This window comes from Panthera tigris, chromosome E3 (assembly GCF_018350195.1).
Source record: "Panthera tigris isolate Pti1 chromosome E3, P.tigris_Pti1_mat1.1, whole genome shotgun sequence".
NCBI classification, from domain to species: domain Eukaryota; kingdom Metazoa; phylum Chordata; class Mammalia; order Carnivora; family Felidae; genus Panthera; species Panthera tigris.
In genome coordinates, this window is record NC_056675.1 from 37,294,186 (window position 1) to 37,320,444 (window position 26,259).

At 48.9% G+C, this 26,259-nt stretch overlaps 2 protein-coding genes across 8 annotated transcripts in view; one reads left to right on the forward strand and one right to left on the reverse strand.

Annotated features, from left to right (window-relative positions):
* Positions 1-6,499, forward strand: part of PPL (periplakin) — a 46,758-nt gene extending 40,259 nt beyond the window's left edge. The window contains exons 19-22 of the mRNA XM_042971570.1: positions 701-784; positions 1,445-1,561; positions 2,046-2,138; positions 3,006-6,499. Coding sequence (XP_042827504.1) covers positions 701-784; positions 1,445-1,561; positions 2,046-2,138; positions 3,006-5,669 — 2,958 coding nt within the window. The 3' untranslated portion in view covers positions 5,670-6,499. The remainder of the gene's footprint in view (positions 1-700; positions 785-1,444; positions 1,562-2,045; positions 2,139-3,005) is intronic.
* Positions 6,500-6,649: 150 nt separating this feature from the next.
* The window catches only part of UBN1 (ubinuclein 1), a 38,828-nt gene continuing 19,218 nt past the window's right edge, over positions 6,650-26,259 (reverse strand). For 2 of the 7 annotated variants that reach the window (XM_007073376.2, XM_042971571.1), the window contains exons 9-18: positions 25,333-25,462; positions 25,047-25,165; positions 24,649-24,777; positions 24,317-24,463; positions 15,834-15,884; positions 15,697-15,739; positions 13,215-14,537; positions 11,551-11,794; positions 11,179-11,268; positions 6,650-8,882 (exon numbers count right to left, since the gene is read on the reverse strand). In XM_007073376.2, the coding sequence (XP_007073438.1) occupies positions 8,833-8,882; positions 11,179-11,268; positions 11,551-11,794; positions 13,215-14,537; positions 15,697-15,739; positions 15,834-15,884; positions 24,317-24,463; positions 24,649-24,777; positions 25,047-25,165; positions 25,333-25,462 (2,326 nt within the window). In that variant the 3' untranslated portion in view covers positions 6,650-8,832. Of the gene's footprint in view, positions 8,883-11,178; positions 11,269-11,550; positions 11,795-13,214; positions 14,538-15,696; positions 15,740-15,833; positions 15,885-24,316; positions 24,464-24,648; positions 24,778-25,046; positions 25,166-25,332; positions 25,463-26,259 lie in introns of those variants that run through there. The other 5 variants (XM_007073377.2, XM_042971575.1, XM_042971574.1 and 2 more) reach the window with 5 other exon arrangements.

Below are 26,259 nucleotides of genomic sequence, written 5' to 3' on the forward strand. Positions count from 1 at the left end.
GTCAGCAAGGTCCCTTAAGACCTTGGCCCTGCTTGGCTGCCAGCACCTAACTCTGAGAACAAGAATGGCCTCACTCCTGCCTCAGTGCCCAGCACAGGGCCTGGCCCAGAGTGGACAGTCCACATAGGCTGGCTGAATGAGCAAATGGCTACAGCAACACATGAGGAGCCCTTGTGGTTAAAAAAAAAAAAAAAAAAAAAAAAAAAAAATCCCGTTTCCAAAGTTCAGAGTCCTGGTTGGCTGGAAGGCAGCAGTGTCTTGGGAGTGAGGGACACAGGACCCCAACAGCCTAGATTCAAACTCAGGTTCCAACCCTAATGGCCATGTCCTTGTGGGCAAGTCACTGAAGGTGACTATGCCTCAATTTCATTACTCGTAGACTGGAGATAATGATAGCACTTACCTCACAGGACAACTTCAAGATAAAATGAGATCGAAGATATTAGAAGAGTGCCTGACATTTTGAAGCACTCCGTAAATACTGGTTTCCTGGCAAAGACAATGATCTTCCTGGCCCTTCTTCACAGGGTCAGAGAATTGCCTTTTGTGACAAACAACTGTATACAAGGAAGCCGTTCATGAAACTTTGTACTACAGAAGTTGAATTTCAGATTCTGAGGAATCCAGCTACTCTGTCAAGGGTTGTTTTTGTTGGTTTGTTTCTTAATTTTTTATTTTAAAAGTCTCTGTTGTTTTACAGAACCTGCTAGATGAGATAGCAAGAAGGGAAGAGGAAGTCCAGAAAGTCTGCACCTCCTCCCAGCAGTACCAGCAAGCTGTCAAGGTGAGCCGGGAAGCTCCTGCTGAGTGCAAGACAGCAGGGCCTCGTCCTGTCAGGAGGGCTGGACAGAGAAGGGCTAGGCCTGGGGGGGGTGGGGGGGGTCGTCCTCGGGCACTGCAGGCAGCCCTGGGAGCGGGCACAGCCCTTTAGGAAAACAGTGTGTCCCAGACGCTGAACACCAGAGAAGGGATTGCTACTGCTTGAAGCAGTAAACAGGGAGAATTTATCCCAGAAGGAAAACAAAACAACAATGGAGGATAAATAAAAATCTTCGTAGCAGCAGCTATTATTCACAATAGCAAAAGAAAAAAACTAGAAATACTCTACACGGCCGATGGATTACGGAGTCAGCAAAGGAATAAAGGGGATCCGAGGCAGCAGGAGAACCGGCTCAAGTGCTGTGGGGAGAGAGCAGAGCGCCACACTCGGGGCCCGGAGGGGGCTCCGTCTGGGGCGGGAGGGCACTGCGCGCCTTTCTGTCATGTCCTGGGTTGTTGAGGGACACAGCTCTGGACAGCCGGCATGTAGATGGTTGTCAGCACCTCCTGGCCGTTACTACAGTACGCAGCCGTGCAGACCTCCACAGTCCACTACGAGGGGCAGAAGAACACTTCTGTCTCTACTGAGGTTGTCTGCCCTCCACCATGTCTCTCTCTCACCCAGGACTATGAGTTAGAAGCAGAGAAACTAAGGTCCCTTCTTGACTTGGAGAATGGAAGGAGTAGCCATGTCACCAAGAGAGCCAGGCTCCAGTCCCCCGCTGCCAAAGTGAGGGAAGAGGTGAGCGGTGCAGGCGGGCCCTGGGGGAGGCAAGGCACACAGGCCTCTGAGATGCACCCCAACAGGGAAACGGGGCCGAGAGCCCTCCTGGGTGCTCGGTAAGGTTAAGACAGGTTTGCTAAGAACAGATGGTAGACTTGTTCTCGGGCAAGTGATGAGGATATACCTGGAAAGACAGCCTGCTGCAGGGATCTGGGAGGCTCCCACAGGACTCCTCCTAAGTAAGTACACGTGGAGAGCTGGGGTTACTTCCTTCCGCGTATGAGTAAGTGAAGGCTCCGAGAGGAAGAGCTGCTCAGGGTCATGCAGACTTTCGCCTTCATGCTCTAAATCCAGTTCCTCCACCAGCTGAGGCTATAGTTCAACTCCAGGTAGCAAGAGACCAGAAGCTACCCTCTATCCCCAAATGCCAGACTTTTCAAACACGGTCCAGCTCGCTCCCGCTCAGCCTGTTGACTCCTGTTTGCCGACTGCTCTCCCGTAGGAAGCGGCTCTCGCTGCCAAGTTCACTGAAGTTAACGCCATCAACAGACAGAGGCTTCACAATCTGGAGTTTGCCCTGAGTCTCCTGAGACAGGTAATGGATCTCCTACAGGTCAGACATTCTACTTCCAACTATTCCAGCAGGTAAGAAATGAGGCTCATTCTGCTCCCACAAAACAGTCCGTGAACTGGTGGCAGTGTCCCCGGCTATCGGACGACACCAGCGCAGGTAGTGGCCCAGCCAGCGCTTCTGTGAGCACGAGAGCAGCATGTATTCCATCCAGCAAATATTTGCTGGGTCCCCAGGGCAGGTAGCTTGTTTTCAGAAGCCCACGTCTGTCTGTCCATACAGTGGAAAATGAAGCAGGGCCACCGTGGAAGCCTCTGTCTGTACTGAGTGCACCAAGCAGGGTGCAGAACAGGGGACGACCGCTTGTGTAGAAAAAGAAACATGTGGGGGCGCCTGGGTGGCGCAGTCGGTTAAGCGTCCCACTTCAGCCAGGTCACGATCTCGCGGTCCGTGAGTTCGAGCCCCGCGTCAGGCTCTGGGCTGATGGCTCGGAGCCTGGAGCCTGTTTCCGATTCTGTGTCTCCCTCTCTCTCTGCCCCTCCCCCGTTCATGCTCTGTCTCTCTCTGTCCCAAAAATAAATAAAAAACGTTGAAAAAAAAAAATTAAAAAAAAAAAAAAGAAAAAGAAAAACATGTGGCACGCACTCAAAAGGTACGTCTCAAAGACGACAGCCTCTGGGAACAGGACCAGAGGTGGATGCTCTGCCGTGGTCGTCAACTACTTTACTGTTCAAAAAAACCTAAAGTAACCCAGGAACTCAGTGAACTCGACACCAAGGGAGCCTCGGGCGTCACAGGGTCTGACCTTTCCATGGGGGACTGAGGTGCGCCCCGACCAGGTGGGAACAGGCCAGGCCGCGCGTTAACCATGCACTGTCTTCTCCTTCTCAGCAACCGGAGGTGGGAGCGAGCCACGAGACCCCGCAAGGTAGCGGCCCGGGCTCCGCGGTGGAGGAGACGTGGAAGGTACAGAAGGAGCTGGAGGAGGAGACTGAGCGGAGGCAGCAGCTGGAGAAGGAGGTCAAGAGCGCCCAGGAGGAGATCCAGACCCTGCAGAATCGGAGCCCGCGGGAAGCGGTGGTACAGAAGGAAGTGCTGAAGAAGGTGCCGGACCCCGCACTCGAGGAGAGCTTCCAGCAGATGCAGCGGACCCTGGTGGAGGAGCGGCACAAGAACCAGCTGCTGCAGGAGGAGCTGGAGGGGCTGCGGCTGCGGCTGCGTGCCCTGGAGCAGGAGACCAGGGATGGGGGGCAGGAGTACGTGGTCAAGGAGGTCCTGCGCATCGAGCCAGACCGAGCCCGGGCGGACGAGGTCCTGAAGCTGAGGGAGGAGCTGGAGGAGCTGAGGCGGCAGAAGGGCACCCGGGAAGCAGAGGCAGCCCTCCTGCAGCAGCGCATCGCGGCCCTGGCCGCGGAGAAGGAGCGGGCCCAGGAGAGGGTCACCGAGAAGGAGGTGGTGAAACTGCAGAACGACCCCCAGCTGGAGGCAGAGTACCGGCAGCTGCAGGAGGCCCGGCAGCAGGAGGGCAAGCGCAGGGAGGAGCACGAAGAGGAGCTGAGCTTCCTCCAGGACAAGCTGAAGAGGCTGGAGAAGGAGCGGGCCATGGCAGAGGGGAAGATCACAGTGAAGGAGGTGCTCAAGGTGGAAAGGGATGTGGCGACCGAGAGGGAGGTCGGTGACCTCAAGCGCCAGTGCGAGGACGAGGCTGCCAAGGCTCGCACCAACCAGAGGGAGAAGACTGAGCTGCTTCGCAAGATTTGGGCCCTGGAGGAGGAAAATGCCCGAGTGCTGGTACAGGAGAAAGTGCGGGAGATTGTCCGGCCGGACCCCGAGGCAGAGAGGGAAGTGGCCAACCTCCGCCTGGAGCTCGTGGAGCAGGAACGCAAGTACCGGGGGGCCGAGGAGCAGCTGAAGAGCTACCAGAGTGAGCTGGAGGCGCTCAGGAGGAGGGGCCCCCAGGTAGAGGTCAAAGAGGTGACCAAGGAAGTCATCAAGTATAAGACCGACCCCGAGATGGAGCAAGAGCTCCGGAGGCTCAGGGAGGAGATCGTGGACAAGACGAGACTTATTGAAAGGTGCGACTTAGAAATCTACCAGTTAAAGCAAGAGATCCAGTCCCTGAAAGACACCAAACCCCAGGTGCAGACCAAGGAGGTGGTCCAGGAGATCCTCCAGTTCCAGGAAGACCCCCAAACCAAGGAGGAAGTGGAGTCTCTGCGGGCCAGGCTCTCAGAGGAACAGAAGAAGCAAGTGGATCTGCAAAGAGAGCGAGCCTCCCAGGAGGAGAAGATCAGGCAGAAAGAGGAGGAGCTGTCCCAGGTGAAGGAAAAGGTGGTCCAGCAGGAGGTGGTCAGGTACGAGGAGGAGCCCAGCCTGCGCGCCGAGGTGAACGCCTTCACCGAGAGCATCGAGGTGGAGCTGCGGCAGATCGACAGCCTCCGTGGGGAGCTGCGGCGGCTGCAGCGCCGGCGCGCAGAGCTGGAGCGCCAGCTCGAGGAGCTGGACCGCGAGCGGCAGGCGCGCAGGGAGGCCGAGCTGGAGGTGCAGCGCCTGAAGCAGCGGCTGGCCAACCTGGAGAAGGAGGAGGCGGAGGCCCGGGAGAAGGTGACCCTCAAGCAGAAGGTGGTGCTGCAGCAGGACCCGCAGCAGGCCCGGGAGCACTCTCTGCTCAAAGTCCAGCTGGAGGAAGAAAGGCACCGGCGGCAGGTCCTGGAGAGTGAGCTCGAGACCCTGAAGCAGCAGCTCGTCAACCTGGAGAAGATGGAGGTCAAGGAGAAGGTGGTCTTCTCTGAAAGCGTCCAGGTGGAGAAGGGCGACACTGAACAAGAGATCCAGAAGCTCAGGAGCAGCCTGGAGGAGGAGAGCCGGAGCAAGAGGGAACTGGATGCAGAAGTGAGTCGGCTGGAAGCCAAGCTGTCGGAGCTGGAGTTCTGTAACTCCAAGTCGTCCAAGGAGCTGGACTTCCTCAGGGAGGAAAACCACAGGCTGCAGCTGGAGCGGCAGAGCCTGCAGCTCGAGACCCGGAGGCTCCAGTCAGAAATGGAAATGGCAGCAACAGAAACCCGAGACCTGAGAACCACCAGCACGGCGGACTCGGGGACCAACCTGGACTCCAGGCTGTGGTCCCTGGAGAGAGAGCTGGACGACCTCAAGAGGCTCTCCAAAGACAAAGACCTGGAGATCGACGAGCTGCAGAAGCGCCTGGGCTCCGTGGCTGTCAAGAGGGAGCAGAGAGAGAACCACCTGCGGCGCTCCATCGTGGTCATCGACCCCGACACGGGCCGGGAGCTGTCCCCAGAGGAAGCCCGTCGGGCCGGCCTCATCGACTGGAACATGTTCGTGAAACTCAGGAGCCAGGAGTGTGACTGGGAGGAAATCTCGGTGAAGGGTCCCAGCGGGGAGTCCTCCGTGATCCACGACAGGAAGTCTGGCAGGAAGTTCTCCATTGAAGAGGCGCTGCAGAAAGGACGGCTGACCCAGGCTCAGTACGAGCGCTACGTCAACAAGGATATGTCCATCCAGGAGCTGGCCGTCCTGGTGTCCGGGCAGAAGTAGGCCCAGCCCGGCCCTCCACCTTCTTGGAAGCAGCCAGCTGGCCAGCTGGCTCCCACCCAGAACCACTGGGTCTTCTCCTCCGTGGCCCTGTGCGGGCTCTGAACCTGTGCAGAGCTGAGCCCGTCACCCAAGCCCGTCACCCAAGCCCTTCTCGTGGTCATGCACCCTGGGTGAGGGACCCGCTTCATCCTCTGATGATCGGACAACCACAATGCCCCTCTTCTGTCCCTTTTCCCACACATTTCCATCAGTAGACTCTTCGTGTGACACCTGGAAACGACCCAAAAAACTAAAGCCATGACGACCGAGGCGGACGAGCCACTCCACGCTCCGGCCTTCACACCCCACGTGGAGGCGCCCCAGGGCAGAAAGGCCTCCCTTCCACACATGTGTAGGTATACCAACGGACTGGGCCCCTCAGGGCTGCCAACCTGCACTCATGGCCCCCCCCAGGATTCTGGCTGAGAGCTCACTTTCTGTCAGAAGCCTCCTGGTGACAGAGATCTGGGCTCTGTGCCAGAAGAGGCGCAAAGAAACCAGAACAGTGTATGGCCTTCGGTGCTAGAGTGAAGGTTAACTGTCAGCCAGACTGTCCACCATCAGAAAATGTATTGTGGTTCTCAAAATATTTTCATGATGGACTGTGTTGCTGTTAGCCTTAGTTTCAGTGCCTTACAAGTCTTGTGTGTTAGCTCACTGGTATTTGGGTATGCTACACATTTGATTCTTCACCAGATGAATTTTATGTTCTGTGTTATCTCACGTATTATGGAAGAAAATGGGATTAGGGATTCTATTTCTAGTGCAAAATAAACACCTGGGTGGCTTGATTCTATCTTCATGGCGTTTCTTCTTTTGCATGCGAAGCTTAATTATTTCCCCTGCTCCTCTTGGCTTTTGGCCAAAAGGGATATTCCACATACACCAGCTCTTAGGGGAGGAAAAATTGGCTCAAATATGGTAAAAAGAAGGAGAAATGATGTTTTGGAAACCTTGAAACAATTTATTGAGTTGCTTTATACAAGATTAACAATTTTCACACCACCCCCCAACACCAACATCGTCGCGCCGCACAAAAGCCACAGCCCCTCTCACACCTAAGGAACGGCTGCTCCAAGGAAAGCCCCGCAGCGCCGCAGCCCCAGACCCCGGGGAGCCCGCTCTGCCAGCCCGTCTGCCCAGCCATGGCTGTTTAGGTCATTCACTCTTTCATTACCACAAATAAAGCATAAAGAAGAAAAAGAAATCTCGTAAACTCCCCATCAAAGAAACGTTTCCCTGAGGCAAGAGGCATCACTAGATTCCTAAAAATGAGGGTTTTCAGCTCCAGCTGCACACTCAATGGTACGTGGGGAGGAGGGTGCGAGCGCTGCAGGGAAGGGACCCTGGGTGTTCTTGGGTGGAGAAGCCTGGAGAGTTCCCACTGCTCAGTGTTCACGGAAGGCCTCTGCACGGCTCTGAGCTCAGCGATACAAATCTCTTCTTTGGCTCTTTTGCTACTACCTAAGACTACTCTGTAAACAAACTGGAAACCCAAGTTGCAAAAAAAAAAAAAAAAAAAAAAAAAAAAAAAATGAAGGGATAAGGAATCCACTTATCCACTTTAGCCAGATGTGAAACACGTTGGTTCTTACAAAAAAAAAAAAAAAAAAAAAAAAAAAAAAAAAAGCAGAGGCCTAGCCGGATAACTGAGTGAGGTCTTGCCCCGCTGGAAACGGGGCAAACCTCTGCATAACTGTGAGTTACTGAGCACTGTACCCTGGAAGGCAGGAACCAAGAGAGCTGCCTGTGTCTCCACACAGGTATACATTCTGAGGAGGCTGTTGACTCTTAACATATTTGCAATCACTTAGCTGAAGCAGTCAGTTCAGATAGGCCTTGTGGGACACACTTCACAGGACAGGCAAGTGCCCTAGACATCCGTGTGAAGCAGCCGCTGGCTGAATGCGCTCCAGGGCCGCTGTCCTGGCCTGTCTCCGGCGCGCTCTCCCAGCTCATCAGCGCACCGCCCTCAAGTCCACGCACAGCCCTGCTGCCCGGAGAGCCCCAGGACGTCAAGGCCTGTTTCTACATGGCAGATGCTTCACAGGGGCCTGTTCCTGCAGCTCTGCCTGAGAATGGTTTCTAAATAAAACAAACTGGAATGTCTTTGACTTGGAGCCCCTCATATCCTTGGCCCTCAGAGATGAAGGGCTTTGGGGCTCTTCAGTCCACCTGAATGAACTCTGAAAAAACAAAACGGGGGCCCTGGCTATACTGGGACCTGGGGTCTGGGGGCCCAGATGACCTTCAAGTCAGGATGGCAGATTAGGATGTGCAACTGTAAAAAACTCAAACTGGCTATGTCTTAAATACAGACATATCTTTTAAAAAAGTCTTCATCTGAAATCCACTCAGAAGGCCGAATGGACGTGTGTCTAATTCTGCTCCACCATAAAGGCACTGGAATTATGTCTTACTAGAATATGACATGCATTCTATCCAATGCATTAATGGTAATGATGAAATCTGGACCAAAATAAGTGTCTTTAAAAATCCTGTCACAACTGTTGAATCTACAAAAGTCTTTTCTCTGAAAGAGCTTCATTGTCATGTTCAGCAGAGAAGCTGGCCCCCAACACAATGAGCACACGTTAGGTGTTCTGAGTATTTTTCAAAAAGACAAGGTAAGTCTCCCAGCTGTGTGTCAGCCTGGGTTTTTGTCCTGTTGAGCACACAGCCTGAGGATGGGACGGACACCATGACCATCGGGGATCCCACTGTGGCCAGGGTTCCCTGATCAGTAGGGCACCAGGAGGTACTCTGACCAAATGCCAGGGGGTCAGGCAGGTTTCAAACAGGTGCGCCCTGCTCTGCCCTGACACCACAGCTTCATACAAGACCCACCACGCGCCCCAGCCCAGAGCTGCCCCTCCAACGATTGTCCATGACAGAGCCACGGGGCCCGGGGCACCAGGCCAGTCAGTGCCTCCACAGAGAAGCCCAGGGTTGCTCCCCTCACTGAAGGCACATCACAGTGCCAAGAGACGCTCCACTCAGCACTCACACCTTCGCCAGAAGGAAACCAATTGGCAGAAAGAGCATAGTGATTATCCAGTTTCTGAGACCTACTTGGTCAGCTTCCACCCAGACCTAAGTGAGTCGGGCCTTTCCTCTGCAGAGGTCACAATTTCCGTGGTACACCAGGCCCTTTTCCATGAAGCTGAGAAGCATCTGGAAAAAAATAAGCAAAAACAACACAAGTCTTTCAGCATCTTGGATTCCCTTAAGGCGCCAACAACAAAAATTCAAGGGGCTCACTTAACTAGCAAAAGCCCCTGAAAGCTGAGTGTTCCAAGGCTCAGACGAACCCAAAAACCCTTGATGGAGGCTGAGTGCACTGCTGCTTGCAGTAGCCTGCAGTGTGCACGGCACTCGGAGCACCAGAAGGCAGGGGCCCGACGCATGCCTGCCACGGGAGTGCGTGTGTTCTCGGCCGCCACCAAAGTCCCCTGGCGGGCTAGGCTCTGTGTGAGGTCCCAAGACTGTGCTGCACTCAAACAGCTATGAGACTCTCTCACCATCAGAATCCTCAGGTCCTACGAAACCAGCTCAAGGGGCTAAGAAGCTAGCGTTCCGAGTCTGCACGGGAAAGAGAGCAAAAAGCAGACGCAGTCACACAGCTTTCCATTTACAACCACTCAATGGAATCCTCCAACCTGAAGAAGGTGTAAAGGAGACAGAAATGGAGAAATGGTACAAAAAAGCACTTTCCCTTTTTTTTTTTTTTTTGGCACTGAAAATACCACAGGCCAACAGTCATGTTTCCAATGGCTCTTAAATTATTTTCTTTGTTTCAAAGTGTGACTTTCCTGAAAGCAAGCAGAGGCAGGACTATCTTTCAAACCTAGGTCTTGGCTAGGTGGTTCTGTGACCCCGCATTACCCTGTTAGCTACAGTAGCAGCCACCAGTTTGTGAGGTGAGTCCCCTGCAGCTACCGCTTCCCTAGAGGAAAACAGAGCCCTTGTTCACACAGGCTTAGCCTCAGTTCTTTTCTCTAAAGAAGCAAAATTTCCACCTTACAAATCTTCAATCCATTCTTACAGGCAAAAGCCTCCAGCATTCACTAGGAATATGTCAGCCTCGGGCCAGGGGGTCAGGGACCCACAGCAAACGTGGAGGAGCTTACACTCAGAAACATCAGGCCACAGGCATGCCCAGCCAGGCAGCTCCCTAACTCCCACCCTGGTACCCGCACACCAGGGCTACCCCAGCCTCAGCATCCTGCAGAATGGCTCTCGCCTGACCGGTGCAGCCTCCCTGGTCCCCTCTGGAGCAGGTCTAGCATAATAAGAGCAGGAAGCCAAAACCAAGACCTGGTGAGCCTGCGCACCAGGGTCCCATGAGGTGTACTCAAGAATCAGGTTCCAGCTGCCTTCTCACAGCAATACCACACCCTTTTCTGAAAACCACTGCTCTATGGAGATGAAAAGCAGGAAAAGAAAAGGAACACTGCCCAGCTGTGTTCCTGAATGTCTGTTTTCACCCCTGAACTCAACCGAAGGCTGCTCCCTTGGGCACACTTTGTGGCAGCACAGGTAAGGGTCCCTCCTAAAACCTCACCATTGGGCTCTCCCTTTCACATAAAGCTTTAAGCACTTTTTACGGTGCCTGGGTGGCTCAGTCAGTTAAGAGTCCAACTCTTTTTAATTTTTTTTAATTTATTTTTGAGAGCGAGTGAGAGAGCGAGCCCACGTTGGGGAGGCGCAGAAGTGGACAGAGAGAATCTGAAGCAGGTTCCACACCATCATCACAAAGCCTGATGCGGGGCTCAAACTCACTAACCATGAGATCATGACCTGGGCCAAAACCAAAAAGGGAGATGTGTAACTGACTGAGCCACCTAGGCACCCCATTAAGCCTCTGATGCCTGATTTCAGCTCAGGTCATGATCTCAGGGTTCATGGGATCAAGCCCCGCATCTGGTTCCATGCTGACAGCAAAGAGCCTGCTTGGGATTCTCTCTGTCCCTCTCTCTCTGCCCTTCCCCCAGATGACTTTCTCACCCTCACACTCTCCCTCCCTCCCTCTCTCTCTCTCTAAACAAACAAGCAAATAAAGCCTTGAGAGCTTTCTGTTAGCTGCAGCACCTGGAAGGTAGAGCAACTTAACTGAACACTTTTCAGTTCCCCAATTAACCCTTGGAAATGAGCACCAACGTAAGCACCAAGTTTCGCTAAGGGAATTCCCCTGCTTTGAATACAGGCCATCACTGCCTCCCCTGTGAGCACACAGGGTAAGGCCGACCCAGTGGCAATCCAAGTGGAGAATGAGGGGAAATTCCAAAGTGGAAGCCTATGTTGATCTCTTGGAGTCCCCAAAGAGCCAGAGCCTTCAAGGACAAACCAGGACAACACAGTGACAACAAGTAGAAGACACTGAACTCCCTGGCAGCAGACAAGGCATCTGAACGAGTGGAGAGCAGAATGCCGCGTGGTGCATGTGGCACTCTGACCACCTGGCAATTACCTGGCAGACTCTGCGGGACGTGAGTGGACACGGCAGCGTGTGGGAGAGGCGCTGCACGGGGCGGGCTGGAGTGCAAGCCAGCCAGGAGACCTGAGAGAAAACAGGAGGGGAGAAAAGAACAAAACACACACATTGAAGACAGGAACAGAAAAGATGCTTCAGTGGTCAAGAGCCCAGACAACCTACTGGACTGGTTCTGGGTCAGAACCCCAAGGGGAGGGGGCTCAGCACGGTTCCCAGGAACGCTGCCCAGGGTCACACACCAGACAAACACAGGAACCCAGCACACAACAACAGAACTCATCAATCAGCACAGGCAGTGGGGAACCTTCTGTCCATCCAGCACAAGGAGACAAGGAGAGAAGCACTTACTATGGTTGAGGCCGTGATGGAACGTCCCAGGGGCAGGACCCGTGACGATGGCATCCTTGGAAACCCCTGCTTTGGCAGAGGACTCGGCGCTGAAGGATACCACATGGAGAGGAAACTGGGAGATGATCCCTAGGGAGTTGGAGTTCATGGCCCCAGGCAGCTTCGGGCTGCCAGACTTGTAGGACGCAGACAGCAGATTTAAGGGCGAGGAGCTGGCCAGCAGCACAGCCCCACTCGTTCCTTTCTGGGGAGGAAACACAGCACGGTCAGAGCACCAGCACTGTTCAAAGCTCACTCACAAACCAAAGCTGGGGATGGACGTGCAGGGCAGGGACCCGCTTGTACACCACCCCTTGTGAATGCAGCCCCTGCACTGCTGCCCTCAAAGGAAGGAAGAGGATGGACTCTAAACTGGCACGGAGAGGAGCACCTGGGTGGCTCAGTCGGTTAAGGGTCCGACTTCGGCTCAGGTCATGATCTCACGATTTGTGGGTTCGAGCCCCACATGAGGCTCAGTGCTGACAGCTCAGAGCCTGGAGCCTGCTTCAGGTTGTGTCCCCCCCTCTCCCTGCCCCTCCCCCACTCGTACTCAGTCTCTCTCAAAAATAAATTAAAAAAAAAACTGGCATGGAATGGCTCCCAGGACCATGTTCATTTAAAAAACCAAGTATAGGGGCGCCTGGGTGGCTCAGTTGGTTAAGCGTCCAACTTCAGCTCAGGTCATGATCTCACAGTCTGTGAGTTCGAGCCCCGCATTGGGCTCTGTGGTGACAGTGCAGAGCCTGGAGCCTGTTTCGGATTCTGTGTCTCCCTCTCTCTCTCTGACCCTCCCCCACTCATGCTCTGTCTCTGTCTCAAAAATAAATAAACGTTAAAAAAAAAAAATTTAAAAAACCAAGTATAAATTACTCCTTTGTGTAAGAAAGGAAGACCATCTTACGCAAACATCCACAGATGTAGGTACACACAAACACCAGTGTGTTCGTATGTATGTACATTAAACATACTCACATACATATTTGTATGTTTTGACCTTTGTCTTTATAAAGAGATGGGAAAACCCTGGAAACTAAGGAACACAGCTAAGCAACACAGCTTGCAGGGGTGGTGCCAGGGTAGAGGTAGGTGAGATCCTGCTGTACATACCTTTCTATAGTTTTGTCTTTGTAACAACAGAGTCATTTTCTATGTTGGAAACATGAAAACAATTGCTCTCTCATTTCCCCAGCCTGCATCCAAACTTCCTGTAATTACCTACCGGCAAGCCTCATCAACCATTGGACTCTGTCAAACTGCCTTTATCTGACCTGCAGAGTCCTTTAAAATCCAACCAAAAGGGAATCACTCTTACAAGTTACTGATTTCAAGTTACTGATTTCCTGGGACATGAACATCTCCACAAAACTGATGAGTTGAGAGATGATGCCATTTTCATTTACTTGTTTTGAGAGATAGACAAATAGGAGGCTATGAAATGTGAAAAGAGATTTGTGGCTCATTCTGTGCCACCCAGGATCATAGCACCTCTGGCAAACCAGTCCTTTCCCTCTGCTCATCCTCAGGAGAAGTTTCCAGCTCTCCCGGGATTCCTACCACTAGAAAAGCAAAAACCTACAAACAGGAAGCCCAGGCCTCCTTCCAGTTTCCGGGCTCACTATTCCTACCTGACCTTCAGTGTCGGATCTCTCTCTCCGACCAGGGCAAGGCAAGCGGCCCTGTCCACAAGACCCACGAGGGGCGGACTGCTGTGCCAGGACACTCACTGGCAAGGAGGTAGACGATGTCATGCTGCTAACTGCGCTGGACTTCAGGGAGGAGGTCAGTAGCTTTGCCACTCCCTGGGTCCCACCACTGGAGTCTCCATTTGGACCACCCGGAGGGGCCACCAGGGTCAGCTTTTGGGAAACGGGTGGTTTTTTCACTGCAGAGGCTGGGACGGGTCTGCTGGCAGACTGTCCTGCGGAGGGAGGCTGTACGCCAGGGAGCAGGTTCCCGGAAGTAGAGGTCTGGACTGGTGTTCCTCCAGAGGAAGAGCTGCTGCCAGAAGAAACCCCATGTTTAGAGACAGAGCTGGCAAAGGGACTATTCTTGTAAGACGGCCCTGAAGAGCCAGCGGAGTGCTGTTTTGCTGGATGGCTTGGGGCAGTGGAGGATGAGGCTGGGGTCTTATGAGAGGTGCTGCTGGAGAGCGGGGGGCCTCCTGAAGAGGCCGGCGTGGAGGGATGGAAGCTCTGGCCTTTGGTTGCTGTCTTCACAAGCTGGAGGAGGGAACGATGGCACTGTGGGGAGGAAGGCTTTGGGCCCTGGAGCTTATTGACAAAAGGAGCTGGGGGGGTGAAGCTCTTCTGCTGTTGAGCACCCGCGTGAAACACTTTCACCTGGGGGCCGGGCACAGGAGCTGCCGCCTGGGGTGTGTGAGACGTCCGTGGCAAGCCGTGGTGCTTTGCTTTGGACTGGTGCGCTTCCGGCAGGCCCTTGCTGAGCGCAGCCTGACAGGACAGCTCTTTGTAGCCAGAACTCTCCGGTTTTTTCTCCTGAGAGGACTGCCCCAGTGCCAAAGCCTGTTCAGCTAGAAAATTGAGGGGAGACTGCAGAGAACTAGAAGGCGATGGGGCGGAAGGGTTGGGCTTCGGAAAGTTCCTCTTCTCGTCTGTACATACGACGCCTACGATCTTCTCTGCGGGTGCTTTCGAGGGTGCAGGCAATGTGAACTCAGAGCTCCCAGCTGCTCTGCTATTCAGCACAGCCAGTTCCTTGGACACAACCTCCAATGAGGAGGCTGAATTACGGATCAAGTCTCCGTCCAACGAGTCCTCAAGGTTGATAGGAGCAGGATTAGCAAGGCTGCCAGATGCCTGGGATGAGAGCTCCCTGTTTGTGGTCCCAATGCTCAGGCCTCCTCCCGCGTGTTCTGAAGGCAAAGCCAGGGGGCCACCAATCTGACCTGATGGGACGGAAACCTTTTTGTCAGGCTTAGAAGAGGATTCCTAAAGGAAAGTAGAAATTTCCAATGGTTAGAAATGTCCAAAGATGCCAATGCTGGCCCTGTGGTGAGGATGCAAATGTAAGAGCACCACAGGCCCCCAAAACCCAGGCTTTCCTGCACGGTCACAAAACAGGGGAGGAGCAGAGTAGCTGCCATGCCTGCTTGCACTTGAAAATGCTGCTACCCCTTCGCCCTCTCTGGCTCATGTCTGGCTGGCTGGGTCTGGCTTACCAAGCATGCTTTCTTGTTAAGTACACATCCATCCACAAAGAAACTCTTATTCTGTTTCTGAAAAAGTGTAACACTTGAGCAAGAGATGCTCTCTCCCTGTTGGCCTCACATGGTCTCAGAGTGCTCCCAGCTGCACTCAGAAAATGAGGCATGGCATGAGAATTGCCTTGAATTAGCTTTCTCTTGCTCCCTGATCTTCTCTAGCACCTGTCTCTTCAGCTGGGCGCAAAGGAAAAGTCCTGTCACGGGAGCAGGAACAGTGTCTACCTCATTAATGCCACATCCTGAGTGCTTATTGCCATGTGTCTGAGACACCGAAGGAGCTCAACAGATACTTGGGAATACAGAATCTGCACAGCTTACTCCCGTGGACTAGGTGTGTTAAGGGCACAGGAACTGATAAAAATTTTGGCACAATAGCAATTTTTACTACACTGAGAGGTTTCTGCAATGCCTGAGATGGTTCTCGGTCTCTGCCCTCTACCCACTGTACTTCCCTCCATCTCTGCCAGGCAAATGCAACAAAGCCAGCTTCCTCCAGGCTCACCACTTAGCTGGCAGTGTTCTTCCATGAAAAATCTACCACCATGCTGCAAGACCTGAGCATCTGCAGGGGCTTTTCACTCTTCAGAGGGCGGTCGGGAGACCTCACTAAATCTCACCACCACCCCCAGGAACTGGCCAGGTGGGTACGATCTCTTAGAACTAAGGCAGGAAGATATTATGTGGCCCAGCTCAGGTCTCTAGCCTGCCAACCTCCGGCACCTGTAGTGGGGCAGGCTGCCTCTTGGTATAACCTCAAGAATGCCATCCTGGAGAGTTGCCTCCCAGTCCAGCAAAGCTCGACAAGTTGCTATGGTCAACTGACAGGTTTCACGTGCATGGCTGGAGGATGGAGAATGGTACATGACCAGAGCAGGCTGACTCACCTTCATCTTGATTTTGGATGAGGCTATTACTTTCTTTTTGGCCCTAGTAAAAGGAATGAACACAGAAAAGGTTTAGAGGAGATCCACAAAGGAGATGAAAATAATAGTAGTCCTGGGAAGAGAAAACACGGACTCACAGGATTGATGTCAGGTGCCCATGGCCTCGTCTGCTCTCCTTAAACAGAGTCCTGAAATAGAGAACACTGGATGGTTTGCTCAAGCTCCCTGAAAGCAGGCACTCTTCTTCTAGAGCTTTCCTACCACCCCTGGTACTCAGTGGCTATTATGCCTTAAATATCAGTGGACCGGGGAGCTTGATTCCTAGTGAGAGAATCTAAAGTAGCCGCACTGGCCATTCAAAAGCGAAGAGTCTAGGAGTGACCCAAAAAAGCTATGGCTCTGCCCCAATATTTCTCATAGGATTTTTCCCCTAGACACAGCAGTGCTTTCCTTATTGCTGAGTCTTACCCCTTCCAAAGGTCAAATGTGGAGTGACCCACAGCATGTCTTTTCCCAGGAAAACACAACAAAATTTTCTTTGTGACCCTCCCTATGCGCTTTCACAGGGATGCCTAGGTGGCTCAGTAGGTTAAGCATCAGACTTTATGGATCATGAGTGACCTTGGCTTGTAAGTTCAAGGCCCACATCAGGCTCTCTGCTGTCAGCGCACAAACCCCACTTAGGATCCTTTGTCTTCCTCTCTCTGCCCCTTCCCTGCATATGCACACGCTCTCTCAAAAATAAACATTAAAAAAAAAAAAAAAAAGAAAGAAAAGAAAGAAATTCAATCTGTAAAGAGAGAAGAGCAATTCCACCTAAAGAAGGTACAGAGACAAGGAGAGGAAGTTCCATGACTTGAACTCTGGGAAGGTGGTGGAGTAGGAAGCGCCAGAAACTGTCCACCCTCCTGGACAGCAACTGCACTAATAATACAGTCTGTCTAAAGGAACTATTTGGGAACGCTAGAGTGTGTTGAAGGCTTACCATGGGGGGCTAGGAGTGGGGGGGGGGAGGGGACGGGAAAGGCCTGGAGGGTAAACTGCTGTCAATTTCAGCCCTTAGCACAGATGCAGCCTCCTGACCCCTACCCCACGGCAGGGAGGTATACACATGTTCCTGCAGCAGCTTGCACGCAGCTTGTGGGAAGTAGGGCAGGCAAAAAGGACCCTGTCCTTCAACTAATGGCGAAATCTCTGCTTCGGCTGCTAATTGCTGCTTTTCATCACAGAGGTGCAAAGAGGTGGGCAGCCACTGCTGTCCCCTTCTACCAACCATTGTTGCACGCCCCTGCCCCTCTGGCCGAGGTGACTTCCAGGGGATTTGAAAAACCAGTGCCCTTTGTCCCCGCTTCACTTATTCACTTTCCCACTTTTAGGAGACAGACATTAAAAACCAGAACATTCAAAACAACTGCATATATGGGGAAAAATGAGAAAGTGACTATACAAGTCCAAGGAAGGATTTGGCCAAGACCTGGGAAGAAAGTTCACACCGCAGGCTGCTCCCTGGCACCGAGACCACCCACAACATTCACAAAAATAAAATCAATAAACAGAAAAGTGACCACAGTTACCAATACTGAATTGTAAATTTGAAAGTTGCCGAGTTGATCTTATAAGAGTTCTCGTCCAAGAAAAGAAAAGAAGAATTGTTACTATGTGAGGTGATGCATGTTCCCAAGAAATTAAAAAAAGGATGTGTGAACAAAATGGAAATAAAGAGATGGAAAACCTAAAAAGAAATCAAAAAGAGATTTTGGAGCTTTAAAGTGTAATAACTGAAACAAAAAATTCCCTGGAGATGTTCAAACACAGATGTGAGCAGGCAGAAGAAAAAATTCACAAATTTGAATAGAGGACAATGGAAATCGCCAAGGCTGAGGAACAGAGAGAAAAAAGACTGAAGAAAAGTGAACAGGGCGTAGGAGACGTGTGGGACACCATCACTTGGAGAAGAATGCACACCACACACTGTACAAGTCCCAGAAGAAGAGGGAGCAAAGGGCAGAGAGAATAGTGGACAAAAACTGGCTAAAAACTCCCAAAATCTCATGAAAGAGATGAACATAAAAATCCAAGAAGCTCGAAGAACTCCAAGATGAACCCCACACAAAGCAATATAATCAAACTTTTTTTTCTAAAGTTTTATTTATTTTGAAAGAGAGAGAGAGAGCGCCTGCGCATGAGCAGGGGAGGGGCAGAGAGAGAGAGGGAAAGAGAGAAGCCCAAGCAAGAGCCATGATGTCAGTGCAGAGCCCTATGAGGGGGCTCAATGTCCTGAACCATGAGATCATGACGTGAGCCAAAATCAAGAGTTGACACTTAACTGACTAAGCCACCCAGGCGCCCCTATAATTCAACTTTTAAAACACAAAGACAGAATCTTCAAAACCCATAGAGAGAAGTAAATCATCATTTAAATTATCAACAGATTTCTCAGCATAAACTTGGGAGTCCAGAAGATAGTGAGCTACTATATTCAAAGTGCTAAAAGAGGGGGCGCCTGAGTGGCTCAGTTGGTTAAGCGTCGACTTCAGCTCAGGTCATGATCTCGCGGTTTGTGAGTTCGAGCCCCGCGTCAGACTCTGGGCTGACAGCTCAAAGCCTGGAGCCCCTTCAGATTCTGTGTCTCCCTCTGTCTGCCCCTCCGCTGCTTGCACTCTGTCTCTCGAATTGTCCTAAAAATAAAAATAAACATCAAAGTGCTAAAAGAGAAGATCAGACCAGAATCCAAATCCAGTAAAGCTGTCCTTCAAAAGTGGGAGAAATACTAAGATACTCCCAGATGGGGATGCCTGCGTGGCTCAGTTGGTTAAGCATCCAACTCTTGATTTCAGCTCAGGTCACAATCTCACAGTCATGAGATTGAGCCCTGCATCAGGCTCCATGGAGCCTGCTGGAGATTCTCTGTCTCCTGTTCTCTCTCTGCCCCTCCCCCTGCTTATGCGCACGCTCTCGCTCTCTCTCTCTCTCAAAATAAATAAAGATTTAAAAATATATATATATACGTATACATATGTATACGTATATATATATATATATTAAAAAAAAAAAAGGTACTCCCAGATGAATAAGAGCTGAAGAAAATCCTGAGCACTAGACTGCCCTGAAGGAAATGCTCCAGGGCACCCTGTGAGGTCAAATAAAAGAACAACCGACAGTAGTTCAAAGCCATGCAAAGAAATAAGGATCTCAGAAATGGAAATACAAGGGCAATTATAACAGCTAGTATTCCCATGAAAATGGTTTGTCACTGTGCTTTTTATTTTCTACATGACTTAAGAGACTAAAACTTTAAGGAAAAAAAGTAATTATTAGCATAAAAGCTAGCATTACTATCAGTTTGGTTTGTAACTCCAAATCTTGTTTTCTACCTAATTTAACACACTAATGTATCTCTAAGAATTATCAGCTTATGTTTTAGAGCACATAATGTATAAAAATGTAATTTTGTGACATCAACAACCAAAAGAGGTGAGGACAGAACTGTAGGGGAGCAGAGTTCACAGGTCAATGAATTTATAGAAGCAAGCCCTTCCTTCCATTAATTACTTTAAATACGAATGGATCAAACTTTCCAATCAAAACACTGAGATTAGCAGAATGGATAAACAACTCAACGCTGTCTACAAGAAACTCACTTAAGATCCAAAGGCAAAAACAAGTTGAAGGTGAAAAGGTGGAAGAATATATTCCACACCAAGAGTAACCAGAGAGAGCAAGGAGGGCTGTGCTGACATCAGGTAAGAGAGACTTTAAATCAAGAAACATTACAAGACAAAAAAGGTCATTATGTACTAATAAACACCTCAATACAGCAGGAAGATATAATACTCATAAACATTCCTGCAACTGAGGCAAAAACTGACAGAACTAGAGGGAAAAGCAGACAATTTTACATTAAGAGTTGGAGACTTCAGCACCCCACTCACACTAATGGATAGAACAACTAGAAACAAGACAAATAAGACAACAGAAGACTTAACACATAAACCAGCTAGATATAGCAGACATACACAGAACACTCTACCCCACAACAGAATACATATTCTTCTCAAGTGTACATGACACACTTCCCAGGACAGAGGCCACAAATTAAGTCTCAAGACATTTAAAAAGATAGACATTATACAGAGTATCTTCTCTGACCACAAGAGGCTACAGCTACGAATCAATGACAGAAGGAAAACTGACAAATTCACAAAATTGTGGAAATCAGAAAACATACTTTTTAAACAGGCAATGGAGCAAAGAAAAAAATCACAAAGGAAATTAGAAAATACTTGAAGGACAGATGAAAAGGAAAATACAACATACCAAAACTTACAGACACACCCAAAAGGATGTTAAGAGAGTACTTACAGCTATAAACATTTAAAAACAAGAAAAATCCCAAATCAACAACCTAACTTTACAACTTAAGGAACTGGTAAAAGAACAAATTAAACCTAAAGCCAACAGGAAGGAAGCAAACACTGGAGATCAGAGCATAAATAAATAAAACAGAGAATAGAGAAAAATCAGATCAACACAACGGACAAATCTTTAGCTTGATGGGCTAAGAAACGAGAGGAGACTCAAATTACCAAAATCAGGAATGAAAGTGGGGACATTACTACTGATTCTACCAATAAAAAGGACTGTAAGAGAGGCTATGAATAACTGCACACCAACAACCTGGATTACCTACTTAAAATGGACAAATTCCTAGAAACCCAAAACCTACCAAGTAATTCCCAAAGAAATAAAAATTCTGACTAGAGCTAAACTAGCAAGGGGACTGAGTCTGTGATCAAAAATCTCCCAACAAAAGAAAGGCCCAGACCTGATGGCTTCATGGGTGGATTCTACCAAGTATTTTAAGCACTACCAACCCTTCTCAAACTTTTCCAAAACTGAAGAAGAGGGAATACATACAAATTCATTCTATGAAGCCAGCGTTACCCTGATACCAAAGCCAGGCAAAGACACTGTAAGAAAACTACAGACAAATATCCCCTATTAATACCGATGCAAAACTCCCCAACAAAATACTAGTAAAGAGAATTCAGAAGCAGATTAAGAAGATTATACATCATGACCAAGTGAGATTTGTGCCTGGAATGCAAGGGTGGTTCCATATACAAAAACTGACCAGTGTGACAAGCCCCATCAACAGAATGAAGGAATAAAGCCCCACGTGAACATCTCAATGGATGGAGAAAAGACGCAGGACAAAATTCAACACCCTTTCATGATAAAAACACTCTACTAGGAATAGAAGAAAACTACCTCCACATAATAAAAGCCATGTATGAAATCCCACCCAACCCCGCTGCCACCCCCAGTGAACACAATAGTCAATGGTGAAAGGCTAAAAGCGTTTCCTCTGAGATCACGAACAAGGTAAGAATGCCTGCTTTCACCACTCCTATTCAACGTAGTACTAGGAGTTCTAGCCAGAGCAGTTAGTCAAGAAAGAGAAACAAAAGGCATCCAAATTGGAAAGGAAGAAGTAAGCTTATCTCTGCAGATGATATGATCTTTTATGTAGAGAACTCTAAAGATTCCAAAAAATTTTCAGAATTTTGCAAAGTAGCAGGATATAAAATCAACATAACACAAAAATCAGCTCCATTTCTGTACACAAAAAATGAACAATCTAAAAAAGAAATTACAAAAATAATTCCATTCACAACAGCATCTGAAAACAAAACAAAAACCAGGAATTAACCTCACTAGGCACGTAAGAGACTTGCACAATGAAAATGACAAAATATTGCTAAAAGAAATTAAAGACAGAAATAAATGGAAACACATCCCTCCCACCATGGATTGGACTTAATATTACTAAAATATCAATACTACCCAAAGCAATCTACAGATTCAATGCAATCCCTAGCAAAATCCCAACGACTGTTTTTTGCAGAAGTAGAAAAACCCATCCTAAAATTTATAGGGAATTTCAAAGGACCCTGCACAGTCAAAATTATCTTGAAAAAGAATAAAGCTGGAGAATCACACTTCTTGATTTCAAAACTTACTACAAAGCTACAGTAATCCAAACAGTGTGCAACTGGCATAAAGGCAGACACATGAACCAATGGAAGAGAACAGAGAGCCCAGAAATAAGCCCTCACATATATGGTCAAATGATTTTTCAACAAAGGTGCAAAGACCAATGAGGGAAGCACAACCTTTTCAACAGATGGTGCTGAAAAAGTTGGACATCCACATGCAAAAAAAAATGAAGTTGGACCCTTAACACCATATACAAAAATTAACTCAGCTTCATGACCCTGGATCTGACAATGGTATCTTACATATGATATCAAAGACACAAGCAACAAAAAGTAGACAAATTGGACTTCATTAAATTTAAAAAATTTGCATACTGAGGAGCATCTGGGTGGCTCAGTCAGTTGAACATCTGACTCTTGACTTCCACTCAGGTCATGATATCACGGTTCTGAGACCGAGCCCCACATTGGGCTCCACAATGAGTGTGACTCCTGCTTGGGATTCATTCATATTCTCATTCTCATTCTCTCTCTCTCTCTCTCTCTCTCTCTCTCTCTCTCTCCCCCCCCCCCCCCCCGCCCTCTCTCCCCCTTCTGCTCCTCTCCCCCACTCACTCTCTCTCTCTCAAAATAAGCAAATAAACATTAAAAAAAAATTTTGTGTGCATCAAAAGATACTATCCACAGAGTAAAACGGCAACTCACAAAATAAGAGAAAATATTTGGAAATCACATCTGTTAAGGGATTAATATTCAGAATACAAGAAGTACTCCTAAAACAATAAAAGAACCTGATTAAAAAATGGGCAAAAGATTTAAACATTTCTCTTAAAAAAAGATATATAAATGGCCCAATATTATATATTAAATGATGCTCAACATCACCAATCACCAGGAAAACTCAAATCAAATATATAGGGAGATACCACATCACATCCATTACAATGGCTACTATCAAAAACCCAGAAAACGTCAAGTATTGGGAAGGATGTAGACAAATTGGAACATCTGTGAACTATTGGTGGAAATACAAAATGATAAAACCACTATGGAAAACATTGATGGTTCCTCAAAAATTAAACATACAAGGGCACCTGGGCGGCTCAGTTGGTTAAGAGTCCAACTCTTGATTTCAGCTCAGGTCATGATCTCGCGGTTAGTCGGTTCGAGCCCCATGTCGGGTTCTCCACCAGCAGCGCAGAGCATGCTTGAGACTTTCTCTCTCTTCCTCTCTCTCTGCCCCTTCCCTACTCACACTCTCTCAAATAAATTAACATTAATGACAAAATTAAACACACAATTACCATGTGATCCAGCAACTCCACTTCTTGGCATATACACAGAAGAACTGAGAGCAGGGTGTTGAAGAGATATTTGTACACTCTAGTTCATAATAGCATAGCTCACAATAGCTAAAACATGGAAGCAACCTAAGTATCAGCTTAGGATGAATGGATAAGTAAAATGTGATCTATACATACAATGGAATTTTATTCTGCCTTAAAGAGGAAAGAAATTCTGTAATGTGTAATACAAACAAAATCTTGGAAATATTATACTAAGTGAAATAAGCCAGTTACAGAAAGACAAATTTTGTATGACTGCACTTATAGGACGTACTCGTAGCAGTCAAAATCATAGACAGAAAGTTGGGGCACCTGGGTGGCTCAGTCAGTTAAGCATCCAACTTCAGCTCAGGTCATGATCTCACAGTCCGTGAGTTCGAGCCCCACGTCAGGCTCTGTGCTGACCGCTCAGAGCCTGAAGCCTGCTTCAGATTCTGTGTCTCCCTCTCTCTCTGCCCCTCCCCTGCTCATGCACTGTCTCTGTCTCAAAAATAAATAAAAACATTAAAAAAAAATTTTTTTTTAAATCATAGAGAGTAGAATGATGGTCACAGAATCTGGGCGGGGGGGGGGGAATGCAGAGTTATTGTTCAATGGGTACAGAGTTTTCAGTTTTATAAGATGAAAAGAGTTATGGAGATGGATAGTGATGGCTGCAAAAACAATGTGAACGTATTTAAAACCACTGCACTGTGCACCTAAAAATGGTTAAGATGGTGAATTTTATGTAAAGTGTATTTTCTCCCATTAAAAAAAAAAGAACAGAGCACTAGCTCCAGCTAACTTTCCTGTCCAAGTATTGCAGAGTCCATTTTCATGAAAGGGAAGCTATAGAACACAGAAGTTCAGCACTTAACTCCAATAATCAGCCAGCCCTGTTCCTTGCAAATGAGACTTCTGTTCAGAACGGGAACATGTTTCCAAGATGAATCTACTTCTCTGCTTCTACCAAGAGCCAATACCTCAAAACAGGTAAGAGCACAGTGACGTGGGAAGAACATGCAGCCAACTCCAAACTGAAGTGTGACAAAGAATAACAAAGCCAAAACCCCATAGGTAACTTCGCTCTCCAAGGGAACGGTAAGAGCCATTCACAGCAACCAGTATGGCCCCCAATTCCTCTAGTGGGAACAGAGCTGAGTCGGCTAGACAGTGACTCCCTGAGGGAAGGGACCGCGTTGGCCTGGCACAACAGAAGCACTCATATAGGTCTTTAAGGCAAAAACACTCCACCTCATCACCACGCTGACCATACTGGCTGCTCACGGCCCTCACCTGGCCTGCATCCAGCCTTTGGGCCAGAGAGGTTTGACCTCGGCATCCAGAAAGGCCTTCACATAGTCCTCCCAAGACTGGGTCTTATTGTTCCTCTCCAGATCGTAGGTCTCCAGTTTTATCTTCACCACGTGGCAGAGCAGCTCCCTGAGGAGGAAGCAGAAGTCAGAAACTTCAAACTACCCCAAATCCTTCTTTCAAGGTTTCAATTATGTGCTTTCAGCAGCCCTGATTAAAGTAAATGATTCTAACCTTCATTAGAAACACGGGAACATGCTCAGACACTGGCCCCACAAACCCTCCAATGAGGCAAGGTCCCAGTTTGGGCACACCTGATTTCATCATTCCATTGGAATTTCTTCCGGGGTCCCATTATCCTCCTGCCCCCCTTTTCTTCATCTTCTTCCTCATCAGAGCAAATCCGCTCCCTCTGCTCCTTGTCCTTCTCCTCTTCCAGCATCCTATAGCATGGAAAGAAATCAGTGGGACCCTAAGGGTCACGGCCACAAAAGAACTACTTTCTCTCACCCACCACCCACCTCCCCGACTTGCCCATCCCGACCCCGGGCTTCTAAGAAAAGGTCCAAATGCTGCAGAAGAACCAAGAGTCTCATTCACAAATGTAATAATGAAAACACACACACACACACACACACACACACACACACACACACACAAAAGAGAAAAGTCAAGAGGATGATGTCCCGTGAGAGCGATGGAACACACTTACTTGGCGACCTTGGCTTGTGTGTGTGCCTGGCACTCATCCTGGTACTTGGCCATCTGCTCTGGCATTGCCCTTCCAATGGCCTCCTTAAGCTTCTGGAGAGGCTCCTTTAGACGCCCCCCCTGCAGAAAACAGAACGTAGTGTAAGATTGGTTTTTGTATCACTTCTTATACTGAGGACATACTATTGCACAAGGGCACTACAACAGCAGAGGTGGCATCTGTGAAGACTCAGTTACCCTCTCTGCTGGGCCCTAAAGCCAAGGGGCTCCACTCCAAAGTCACTCACCTGTTCATAGAGGTGAAGTTTCCGAGCACGTTTAACCAGGGTGTCCTTGCTGCAGGGCAGGAATGAGGCAAGATAGGCATATACCCCAGAACGGATTTGGCTACTCAGCTCCCGAGTTTGTACCTCTATGCTGAAGAACAGAACAGAGTCATCAAGGGTCCATAGCTCACTGGAGCTTCTCTTATCATTAGGTCACCCTACCACAGAGAGGAAAACTAAGAGCCAAGAACAGGTCAAACCTTATGTCATCAGTCACACAATGTAACTAAGTGACCAGTGCAACAGATCTCCAGTAGTCACCAAATCAGAACTTCCACACCTGATGAACTCAGTTAGGTAAAGAGGGACAAAACCTTGAGGTCAAAGACAAGACCAAGTCAAAGGTAGTCAGGAAAACAGAACCCGAGAGAACAAGCTCGGAAGTACTAAATATCACAAACAACAAGAACTTAAGAGCTTTCAAAATGGAAAGTGATTGAGTTACTTGGTATGGCCAGGAAATACTTTCCAACAGCATTTCCTTTTTTCCCAGTTCTATCCCTGATTAGGAAGTCAGGGAAGTCCTCACCCCTCCCACTGTCCCCATCTAGATCAGCAGAAAAAATATTTGTCTTCAATCCCTCAAGCTCTCTTTATGTGGCATGCTCCAGCAGGCTACCGTTCACACAAATTTCTCATGTATGCTGACCCTCAGGTGCTCTCTACAGTCCAGGCTTTCTGACCCAAGAAGCCAATCCCAATCCTGCTCATTTGCTAGAATATTCCCAAGTCTTGACAACTATTCTTGCATGTGTAAAATCCTCAGTTGTTGAGGAACAAGCTTCCTCTCCTACATAATGCAACAGAGAGAGAAGCTGGCAAGGCTGGAGGACCTGATACCAAGAACCTGGTTTGGACTTATATGTGTGGTTTTTCTGCTTTTTTAAT